This window comes from Ursus arctos, unplaced genomic scaffold (assembly GCF_023065955.2).
Source record: "Ursus arctos isolate Adak ecotype North America unplaced genomic scaffold, UrsArc2.0 scaffold_9, whole genome shotgun sequence".
Lineage (NCBI taxonomy): Eukaryota > Metazoa > Chordata > Mammalia > Carnivora > Ursidae > Ursus > Ursus arctos.
The window spans coordinates 69,533,296-69,546,182 of NW_026623111.1; the positions used below are offsets into that span (position 1 = coordinate 69,533,296).

The window sequence follows — 12,887 nt, forward strand, 5'->3', positions numbered from 1 at the left end:
TGCATAAGGATTGACTGTGTTTTCTGTACAGTAAGAGAAATGGAAAAATATATTTGGCAAACAGAAGGCTAGGCTGGGGCAACAATGTTATGTATTCCCCAACTCCTATTTCACTTTTCTCTTCCTAGGCACATTGGAAAATTACATTTCACAGATTCCCATGGATGTTACTGAGTTCTGAAATATGAGTAGAAGGGACAGGTGTTGTTTCTGTGCTGAAGCGGTTAAGTGCCTGTGAACTTTGCACATGCTTCTTCTTTTCTTTGTTTGCTGCCGATATTAGAACCAAACACGTTTTAGATGACATAGTTGAAGAATGGAAGCAGCCTGTGATGTGAATCACTGCTTCGAAGCTTGCGCTTACAAATCCCAACAGACAATGACTGGAGTGGGAAATAAACTTTTTAAAATAAATCCAGTGGTTACAGGTATTTTTGTTATAGCATTAGCATTAATAACTTCGATTAGACTTTGGTCATAATTGTAGAACAAGGCAAACCAGGGAAAATTGGAACAAAAAGGCCAGTGAGATCTTTAGGGTCAATGAAAAATCAAAGAAACCAGGCTAAAACTTGATTGTTTGCAAAACAGGATGGTGAACCCAAAGGCTGATCTGAGATCAGAAAGTCAGTCTAGCACATGTGATGTTTTGTATACATGTCTAGTCTCCAACCTAGTTCCTTGAAGTAGGAGACAGTGGCTTTTCAAATTTGCATCCCTATTACCTGGAACAGGATACAATGATGAAATAGCCAACCCTTCAGGGTGTTTCTCAAAGCAGGGCAGATATGCAAGAGGAGATGTTTCAGGCTGGAGAAGGTCAGGGATCAGGTGTGTAAACCCAGTCTTAGCAAGTTGGTTACTCAGGACTATGAGACCAGGCTGGCTATATCCTAGATTCCTTGGGAGCGCTAATCTACAGATACTCTCATAAGGTCCTTCTATTCCTTGGCCTATAATTACAATTGCTTATAGTATCTGGAAAGACAGACAGGAGTTAAGTGAACTAAATTACTGGATTGAGAGATAAGGTAGGTACACCCAGGTGTGTGTGTGTGTGTATGTGTGTGTGTGTATTAGTATATAAGTATTTAATAGCACAAGAAAAATATATATAATCTATATATTATATGTTATAAAATACCACAAAACACAAAAAAATATTATCCAAATAATTGAATCTACTGGTCATTAATTATAAAAAGATTTGAAGAATTCTTCAAATTCCAAGAATTCTTTAAATAGTTCAGTGGTGACTTACGAAATCAAATAAAGAATATGCTTATAATAAAAGATTTAATCACAGCTATAACTCTAATGATAAATGAGCAAAATTATTTATTTTTTTAAATCTCATGCTGCTAAGCACTGAAAGGTGATTTCCTAAGATAATGGAAGAGGCAAAAAATAAACAGAGAATGTTATCATCCAGCACCTATCAGGGAGATGGCAAGATACAAAGCATTTTCTATCTTGTAAAATAAACATATATTCATGTATACAAAGATATGGGGGCAGAAAAAGCAGATGGAAAATTATTTTAAGAAAAGCTCAACAGAGATTAAATCAGGAAAAGATACGTAAAAAACCCAAAGTCTTAAATACCAGATATAATTATGTATTTAATGGTTATTGAACCCCTTCCAAAGGAAAAAATGTACTAAATTTGACTAGATTCTTACAAAAGCAAATTTCCCATAACCACACACACAGACACTCATTGCTTTCATACAGAGTAAGAGAAAAAACTGATTAATTCATTTGCTCATTTTCAAGTATTTATCAATGGTTCACTACGTGTCTGGCATTGGGAACGTATTGCCCCAAAACAAAACAAAACAAAACAAAACAAAACAAAACACAGAAGAAGGAAGGAAGGAAGGAAATGACATGATCCTAGAAGAGAGTTCTTGAATATAATAAAGGACACTCAACACATCAAAGAAGGCTTTTAGTAAACAGAGCAAATACACGTTGAGAACAGATCATTAAGCTTCAGTGTCAAACCACACGAGAAAACATATTTATAATATATGGTTATGGAGGAAAAGTTGACAGACATTAGAAAAAAAGATCTACCTTATGAATAACAGATACAAAGAAGAAAGGAAGAAATAATTAGAGATCAATGAAATGGAAAACGATGATACAACAGAGAATCAACAAAACTAAAATCTGGTTCTTTGCAAAGACTAATAAAGTCTCTGGCAAGCCTATCAAAAGCAAACAAGAAAAAGGGTTCCAAAAGATAATATTAGAAATGAAAAAAAGTTTATAACTACAGATAAAATAAAGACTTTAAAAGTAAGAGGAAACATTGAAATACTTTATGCTGGTAAATATAGGTAAAATAGGTAATATTCCAGAAAATATAATATCAAAACGAACTCAGAAAAAAACAGAAAACATGAATAAGACTACAAGCGTTAAAGATACTGAATCAGTAGTTAAAAATCAACTTACCAAAACAAATTTAAAAATCAATATTTAAATTAAAAATTAAATTAATAAATTAAAAAAATAAAATTTAAATAAACCAATAAATCTAACCAGGCCCCAGACAGTTTTATAGGTACATTCTGACAAATACTGAAGGAACTGATAATCCTGATCTTACAGTATTTCAGAGATTCTCCTCACCTCATTTTGTTAGAACAGTATAACCTTTACACCAAAAGCAGATAAAACATAGATGCAAAAATACTAAACACAATAGCAGCTATCCAAAGCTTGCGGGTATTTAAAAATATGTACCAAGGGCACCTGGCTGGCTGTCGGTTAAGCATCTGCCTTCTGCTCAGGTCATGATCTCAGGGTCCTGGGATGGAACCCCCCATCGGGCTTCCTGCTCAGCCGGGAATCTGCTTCTCCCTCTACCCCTCCCCCTTGCTCGTGATCTCTCTCTCTCCTTCTCTCTCTCACACATACTCTCTCAAACAGATAAATAAAATCTTAAAAAAAAATGTTTAAAAAAATATGTACCAAGATCAGCTTCAGAACTGATTTGTTCCAGTGATGCATTATTAGTTTAAGTTTAGAAATATTTTCAGTATATCTCCCCCCACAAGAAAAGAATAAATGAGAAAAACCATGCAATTATCTTCACAGACACAAAAGAAAACATTTGCTAAAATTTAACTTTCACACAAGATAAAAATTCTAAACAAACTATAAATAGAAGGGAACCTCCTTAAGCTCACAGAGCCTATCTAACAAACACAGCAAATATCATAAACCTAGTAAGCGTATGTGTGAAGAAAAACATATAATGGAAACCTGTTACTGAATGAAATGAAATGAAAACTACTCTCAGATGAAACAAAAGCAATTAAATAATTTGTTCATTTCCAGGTCTTTATTGAAGGTCTTTATGTGCCTGGCATTGTGAAAAAATTTCACAAAAAAAGTAAGAAAAAGAAATATGCCATGATAATACTTAAAAGTCAAATGTAGAAACTTTCCCTTAAAATCAGGAAGGAATTCAATAAGGCATGGTATTGCCACTTCTATTTAATCTTTAGAACATAGTACAAGAAAAAAAGAAATTAAATGATTAAAGGCATGAAAGAAAAGTAAACAGGCTCATTATTTCCAGATGATATGACTGACTGTCTACAAAGGAAATCAAAGAGAAGTGATCAACAAAATATCAGAACTAATGAGAATTTGGCAAGGCTTCTAAATACAAAAGTCAACAATAAAAATTAGTTACATCATTAAATATCAGCAACAAAGTTTGAAGACATCATTAAGTATTTCACTTACAATATCTACAAAATGTGGGCTATCTAGGACATTAAAGAAGAAAATTACATTTTAAAAAATTCAAAAGACATTAAAGTGGTCGTGAGCAAGTGGAGAGTTCTAGGACGGTCATGAATGGAATACAAATTCTCATGAAATGGCTCTATCAGTTCAGCTTAATTTCTAACTAAAATTTCTCATGAAACCTGACAATATTCAACTGCAAAAGCAATAGACCCAAAAAAATTTTCAAGAAGGGAAACAAAATTGAAGAAACTTGTTCTACCAGATATCCCTAATTAGAATATTGTGGTAATGACATGAGATAAACAAACAGAGCAACCAATAACACAGCCCCAAAACACACATAAAACATGTGACATATAATAAAAAGGGCATTTCAAAAAGTGGGGAAAAGATGAACTATTGAACAAATATGCTAAGTTAATTGATTTTTATATATAAAATCAGATTCCTACTTTATGCTTTACACAGAATTCAAGTTCAGACGGATTGAGACCAAGCAAGCAAAATTAAAAACCTTTGGAAAACAATAAAAGACTTTTCTTAATGATCTCAAGATATGTAAGCATTTCTCAAGCAAGATGTAAAAACCACAAAAACTAAAGACTAATTAATTTGACATTAAAATAAAAAGCTTTTATACATCAAAAGGCACCATATTCAATACAAAAACTAAAAAATTGGGAGAAGTATTTGAACACACATAACTGACAACAGCTAACAATCTCACACAGATTACTCAGAAAAAAGCAAACCACCCAATAATAAAATTGGCAACGACAGGAGAAAGTAGTACACTGATTAATGATTACAGATATGACCAAAGCTTAATGAACACATGAAAAGCTGCCCCCATAAAATTAATCAGGATAGACTACATTATAGTGAAGGTACAAATTAACCCAGAAATCTGAGTGGCTTAATAAAACAGGTTTATTTCTCAGTCATTACACAAATCCAATGCAATTTGACAGGGGGTCTCCACACCATAAAAGCCACTAAAGAACCCATGCTCCACTGTCTTGTTGCTGTACTATAAGAAAGAGCTAGAGAATTATGCACAATTTTTGAATTCTCTGCCCTTGAAGCCACACTTGTCACTTCTGCTCACAGCCTACTGGCCAGAAGCAGTTGGCTGGCCCCAGCTAACTGTAATGGGGCTGGGAAACATTGGAGAAACACATGGGCATTCAGTGAATAATTAATGTCTCTGTCACAACTAGAAAGTAGAGAAATCTATATTAAGGCAATAGCAAGATGCATCTCACATTCATTAGACTGGGGAAACAACTCCGATATTAGCAAGGGTTGGTGAGGATGTGAAAAATGGAAACAATCATCTGCAGCTGTTAAGCATGTAAATTGGTACAACATCTTAAGGTATTTGCAAAGTTGGGACAAATTAAAGATGTACATATTTATGACCATACTTCCCACATGTGCATAAAAGGTGTCATGTGAAAATTATTCACTTAAAAATGTTTATAACAAAATATTAGAAATGATCTAAATATTGAAGATAAACTAAATATTGGAAAAATGTGGAATGTTACCTAAATAAACTGTCGCATATTCTTACTGAAAGTGAATATTGATAGAGCATATTGAACAGAAAAAAAAGATCTACATTAAGTAATTAACAGGTGTCTGGCACTTGATCAGTGCTAACTATAATTATCACTATTCTCTCTCTTACTTTTATTAGAAAAATAAGGATGCAAACTAGCTTGATGCATGGAAATGTATAGTAGAAATAATGTTACTGGAAAAAATAGAACGAATTAGAATGTACACATTAATTAAAACAATGTAAAATATATACATGTCCACTAACAATATTTTAAAAATAACTTAGAAGCTTGGTAAAACTTAATGCTTATTAAATTACTCTATTAATTTGCTCACTGAAAATTATACTGCCACTAAATTTTCTCAAAACCCTACATTATTTAAAATTCCTAATTTACTTTGCTAATAGACATAGGCATTTTTAAAAACATTTAAAGAAAATAGAACTGGGACTATTCTCATTATGGAGGAAAATCTTCATAAATAATTCATGATCCATGAAACCATTAACCTTTGAAAGAAAAATAATTTAACAGTTGCTTCTATTACAAAACAGTATATTTGATAACTGATAATTATTATCACATATTTTATAGTTAATATGACTTTGTATACTAAAGGAAACGTCTATAAAAGTACTAAGAGAATCCAATGACTAAAACTATTATGTGCTTGTAATTTAATTTTTATCGGCACAGTTTTATCCACTGATGAAAGTCAGGAAGAAAAACACATAATCTTTTATACCTCCATCCTAGCACTGAATGAATCTGATATTCATTCCCATACAATGACCTGACCTTGAATTTTTGCTGAGGTCAAGAACACAGCAACTACGCTGGAAGTCCAGAGCATACCCCAACAGAAGAGAGAAGGAAAACAATTTTCTACCCTCAGTTCACTGAATCCTATTCCACGTTTATACTGTGACCAATGAATATGGGTTGTGAGGCTTATTTAGAGCACCTATGTTTGGTAGAAAAAAGACTGTCTTCTCTAGTCTTAAGTGTATTAGGTCATAAGGAGCTGTGCCTCTCTATGTTCTATACCTCCTTATAAATCTATTTGATGTTCTCTTCTTTATCATCTATTCCAGTTATTTGTTTGCATATGTACTCTACACAGTATTGGTACTGGGCATGATGTGGTTATACGAGTATGTCCTTGAGCTGCCAGGGCTGCTGGTGATACTTGCTCATCCAGGAAGTATCATGTACTGTGAAATGGAGGTTTTTTGTTTTTTGTTTTTTTAGCTTGGACTCAAATCAAGAAGTGGCTTTCCTACCCAAGGAAGAGAAATATAATCCTTCCTATTGCCTAAGAACAGTGACAACAACTGGCGGGGCAGAGGGAACACAGATGGGGACAGATGGCTTAGACTAGAGAGACATCTCCAGAGTCAATGGACATATGCCATTTCTGGATTACCATTTTACATCTCTAGCCATATAGGGATCACAAATACTTAGCTGTCCAAGGCAAATACAGCTGTAACTAGAGATATCTGAGAAAGACAGCTATGGAGGCCAAATGGAGTAACATTAATACCGAGGATACACATCATTCTCACAGCTTACTAAGTCACTCTAGAAAGGACACATCAACCATATTTTGAAGATGTTCTCAGCTTTAGCTTTCCAAGATCAATTGGAGGAAGAAAGATCTTAAGATAAAATCCTGGTGAAAGAGTTAGTGCTTTATAATCTCTTATAGCTCACATGTTCTGCCTCATATCTGGGATTTGAAATTACAAGGATTTTAATCACCCATAAACTAAGCAGAGCTTAGTTTGCTCATGTAAATGTAAACTTGCTTATGTGAGGCCACAGAGAAGCTTAAATTAAAAACCAAAGCTTAACTAATGGTAATTTCTCTACTGGATTAGTTTGTTCATGAACCATACACTGAGACTGACCGGGGATAATAAATGCACATTACTGATTCTGTACATACCTGAAAAATTCCAAATAGGATTAATTTCAGAAGAGTAATACAATCCCATCAAACAACTTTTGTGATAGGTTTTGAGATTATCTTTATTTAGGAAGTGATTCATCTAGGGTCTCTCCACATAAAGGCAGCTACATTAATATACTGAATTAATAAGTAAATGCTACCTAATGATTTCCCTCTGATCCTACCCTTTTCAAGGTATTTATTTATGAGTATACTTTTTACACTGAATTTTTATTAATTCACAATAAACAAAATTTCTATTATACATTTGAGCTAATTATACATAAGTTTGCAGACATAAATATTTCAGAGAAAAAGATACAAAAAGTAGTTTGTATCTGAAAAGGAAAGCATGCTGGGTAGTTTGGATAATTTTCCAGAAAAAAAAAAAATCAAGGTGGAATAGGTTTTATAAAAAAAGGTTTTTTAATTTCTTTTAAAATAAACTAGAATTACTATAATCAAGACACTAAGTAATGACTCAATACTTCATTTAATTTACCTTTTACAGAATTATTTTTATGGTAACTTGCAATTAAAATCAGAGATTAGAATTCTTTTAAATTTTGTCTACAATGGATTCAGGAAAATTTGGTGAACATTTTTTTTTTCCTCAGAATGGGGTAAAACAACTGCTCTATAAATGTCCTGGTGGCCAGTGAGGAATATTCTATATACCAAAGTAAACAGGAGAAGGTCTACTTAAAAGATTAAAGATTAGAAAAGGAACTCTAAAATTAAAGCAATCACTTTTCTGGTTGGACAAATGATCAAAGAAATTTCCATTACATATTTTGGGTTAAAGGGGTTTTTCTTTTCACTGGCAAAATAATTATGTGCATTTTGGATTTTTCTTAATACGGAAAAAAAATTTACACATTAGACTCTCTATTCTGTCATATGTATGATCTTATTTCTTTCTGGTTAAAATTTACTTACTTGATTATGTGTTATTTTTATAATTATGAAAAATCAATAAAGTGATTTCTATTTTGAAAGAGGAATTACAGGTGGACATTGTGTTTTACCCCTCAAAGCAACCAAGGAAAGAGCTACTGTATTCGACTACTTCCTATGATGTAGGCTGCAAACAATTCTGATTTAGTAGAAGCAAAACCATGGACTAAGAAATATCACTGTCAAATAAGAGGAGTGTCTTGATAATTTGGGGATGAATATCACCTTCGATTAAATGTACTAATTAAAAAGTGCTTTTTAGGCAACCAGGTCCAAAAACAAAGATAAAGGCTGAGGGAAATGCAACAAACAGAGCATGGAAACATGAGAACATCAAGAGTCCTGCTAAACGTTTCTCACGGTAACCCAAAGGAGTAGACAACTTACCCTGGTTTTTAGAGATGGCTTTTGCATGTCTCTTTCTAAGTCTTTTGTCAGAAGGATGTTAGGTAAGGGGTTCTTACAACTGGCCTCCTATAAAAGAAGTATAAAAGAAATATTAGAAACCAAAGAACATTACCCTAACTGGAAATTACACTGTAGTGAAAAGCAATTTTTATGGGAGACAAGGCATTTCTGGATTGAACTTAGACCAGAAGCCACTGAGATTTGTCATGAGGAGTCAAAATGTTTCCTTTCTTATTTTTCACCTACAATACTGAAGCATGATAAGATGGTGATGGAGTAGGTGTGGGACACACAGAACGTATATATTCAGAGACGAGCATTGAGATTTTCATCTACACTATCATGTCACTTACATTTCCACAGACAGCTCGCCTCTTCTTTGGAGAATTAGGTAGTTAATTCTCCAAGATACGAACCACCAAACTTAGAGTTTCCTTTCCCTACCATTTTTTACAAATGGGTTCTGATTATGTAAATACTTTTTCTTAAATTCCTTCAAAAAGGTTAGCAAACCACGAATGAATAGTGGTAGTTTTATACCGACATCCTAACTGAGGAAAATTATCTGCCTATTTGTTTCCAAAATTATTAAGCTTCTAAGCCCTTGGTTCACACCAAAATAGTACTTGCAAAGCTAGCAGAAATTACAAGAAGGCAGTTCACATGGAATTGGATTTACTATTAATTTCTACATGATAAATAAAAACAAGAATCTCATTTTTAAAAATACAGTGTAGGGCCTCTTATCAATTGCCACAAATTTGCATAAAATTTCTATAAGTGATTTCATCACCAAATTAAGAGAGATAAATATATATAAGGAAGATTACAGACAACAATACAACTAAGGAGAAAGTAAGTTCAATTTCTTTCACTTGCTCTATAACCTTGACCTCAATATCACATTTCTTCCCTTATTTTTTTTAACCTACAACAGTGAAGTTGCCCACCGTCCACCACTTCATTATCTAAATCATGATTTTTTCCCCCCAGTTTACTTAAGGGTTAATTAATTATAATCTTTTAAACAATATTTTAGTCAAATACTTTACAATATTACTAAATTTTGCTGAAATTTTATTTATTTCTAAAGAGAACAGTATATCATTAGGATAAAATGTCCCTAAAGAAAATACTACTACTACTTGCTACTAAAAAATACTTACTGAATCTTAGGATATATGAGGCACTATGCTAAAGTCTTTGCATTAATGCCATTTTTGCCCCCCACAGCCTTATCAGGGTTAGGTACTATTATCATCACTCCCCTTTTAAGGATAACACAAAATCTTACAGAAGTAATTTGCCCAACGTCACACGGGCTCAAAGATGGCTCTGTATAACTTTATGAACTCATATCACTTTTATATGATATCTCCAATATCTAATATACTTGACATCTTAAACCACTATGTTGTAGAGCCATAACATTTTAAAGCCAAAAGAGTTTTTAAAAATCAGCTAATTTTACAGACAGGGTACTTGAGGACATCTGAGGTGATGTGCCCAAGATCACACAGAGAGTGGCAGAGCTGAGACCCGTGCCCGGACCAGAAGGCTGTACGTGGCACCTGTTCCCAGCTTTGTGCTGGTGAGCAATACTACCAGACTCAGAGGGGATCAAGAGCCTCCTCTAAGCTGGGGGTAGCTGTGGTACTGCCAACACTCTCAGCTGCCTGTGGCCTCACGTACAGCTCTATGGAAGGACCCAAGGGTACATTTCTGAGCTCTCCAAATAAGCATGCATTCCAGTCCTACCCTTTCCCACAAGTCACAACACCTGCTGGCGGTAAGCTGCTTACTGGAAATAGTGAATGAACCCATTCCCACTTCTGACTCACTGTGAGAGGGATAAACTCTATCCAGCATGACATTTAGGAGATCCAAGTGATTAACTGTATAAGCTATTACGTAATTTGACTACACTCGGATAATATAATTATGCTTAATCTTTATACCCCCTTTTAAAACTACTGGGATGTAAATGTTAGAATGTGTTGAGAAGAAAAAAGACTGACTCTTAAGAAAAGCTAATAGGAATTATGGACCTTTGTTTATGATTGTCTGAGTGTTTACAAATGCCTGCAATTCTTTCTTCCTTATGCATAGACTAAAAAGGATAGTGTTTCTTTATTACTCTTATCTCCCCCACCCTGTCCCTGTGAATTAATGAGTACGAGGCTGATAGTTAGCTTTTCCCTATAAAACTCTGAAAACATTTTCTGTAAACTTTTATCTGAAAATGCCACTTACATGAATTATGTTTATTTTTTGTTTTAGGACAACAGAGACAAAGTAAAATTTAGTAGAGCACTGAGGTGGCAGTCAAGAGATCCGACTTCTCATCCTGGTTCTCTAACCAGCCAGCGATAGGGACTCAGGCAACTATTTTAACCTTTGGACACCCCTAGGTTCAAAGAGTTCTAAAACAAAGGTATTGTAATATGAGCTCTAAGAAACCTTTCCAGGTCTTAAATTTCAAGATTTTGGTATTCTTTCAAGAAGCAGCAATATTTGTTGACAGAAAGGTAACCCACGACCTGTTCAGAGTTGTATTCCCAATGCCCTGCGAGACTGCTGCGAAGCGCTGACACCCACCCATGCAGTGGACAGTGAGCCCGGGGGCTCCAGAGCCACAGAGGGAACATTGCCTGCAGGGCTAATGTTACTCAAATTTCTGGAGAAAAATTAATACATTCCACTAGTAGCTTAAATAAGTAACTGGAAATAACTTCATGTATTCTTTTAAGACAGATATATTATGGAGTTAAGTGAGAAACATTTTTTAGGTAAAACTTTTTTTTACAGTTACACCTTTAAAAAGCCATTTACACTGGTGGGTATATGCCTAAGAGAACTAAAACCAAAGGTCCACACAAAAACCTGTAGACAAATAGTCATAGCTGCATTATTTCTAAGAGCCAAAAAGTGGAAACAACCAAAATGTCTATCAAATGATGAATGGATAAAGAAAATATGGTATAATACAATGGATTATTACTCAGCTATAAAGAAGACTGAAGTATGGATACCTGCTAAACATAGATTAACCTTCAAAATATCACGCTAAGTGAAAAAAGCCAAACATAAGGAGACACACATTGTCTGATTCTACGTATATATTAAAAGTCTGGAATAAGGCAAATAGTGACAGAGTGGAGATTAGTGGTGGCTAGGAGGGAAGGGATTCCTAACGGATCCAGTCTATATGGGTTTCTTTTTAGGATGATAAAAATGTTCTGGAATTAGGTAATGGCTACACACTTTGTGAACGTTCTAAAAAACAATAAATTGTATATTTTAAACAGGTGTATCTTATGGTATGTGCATAATATCTAATTCTTTTTAGTAAGTCATTTAAACGCCCACACTCCCAGAGCAAAGGAAGAGACCCTGGGTTTGTTTCAATTCCTCCCTTAGAACCTCTTTGAAAAGGTTTGAAGGGGGAATGATTTCTAAGTTTTAAGGTGTATATGGGCATAAAAATTCACTCAACAAATATTAACTGAACCCTATCCTGTGTGGCATTCCAATGCTAGTCATTGGAGAAGGCAATGATAAACACATCGGACCCGATTACAGGGTATATTTATATTTAAACATTTCATCTGCTTCAGTGTGACTTAACTGAATTGATTGCTCACTCTAATGACTTTTGTGCAACAACCAATTGCTTAACCCAGCTGTGTCACCTTGGTATCCTGAAAACACCATTTAAAAATACAATAGGGATGGAAAAAATACTTTATCACAGTTTGTTGGCCTTACTACTCAACTACTAATGACATGAAAAGATGAAAAAGCACTCACTGTTTCTTCAGCGGAGCACACTACTTCCCCAGTTACTCACAGGCTTGTTTCCTCCTTTCATCCAGATCTCTGTTCAACTTCACTAAAGAGGATTCCCTTCCTGGAACACCTTATCTAAATTGCCACTGCTCTCCCCTCCCACTTAATGCTCTTTCTCTCCCTACTCTTTATTTCTTCATAGCCTTCAGCAAAATCTGACTTTAATACTTACTGATTCTAAAACCCATTGTTGCCAGAGGGGAGGGAGTGTGTGACTGGGCAAAATAGGGGAAGGGGTGTGGGAGATACAGGTTTCTGGTTATGGAATGAATGGGAATAAAGGGCTCAGCACGAGGAATATAGTCAATGATACTGTAAGAGTGTTGCATGGGGACACATGGTAGCTACACTTGTGCTGAGCATAGCATAGTGTATGAACT

The 12,887-nt window shown here is 34.5% G+C and overlaps 1 protein-coding gene across 8 annotated transcripts in view; it reads right to left on the minus strand.

Moving 5' to 3' along the window:
* FAM13A (family with sequence similarity 13 member A) overlaps positions 1-12,887 on the minus strand; it is a 316,257-nt gene that overhangs the window by 164,340 nt on the left and 139,030 nt on the right. For all 8 annotated transcript variants that reach the window (XM_057309502.1, XM_057309504.1, XM_057309505.1 and 5 more), the window contains one exon: positions 8,638-8,724. In XM_057309502.1, coding sequence (XP_057165485.1) covers positions 8,638-8,724 — 87 coding nt within the window. The remainder of the gene's footprint in view (positions 1-8,637; positions 8,725-12,887) is intronic.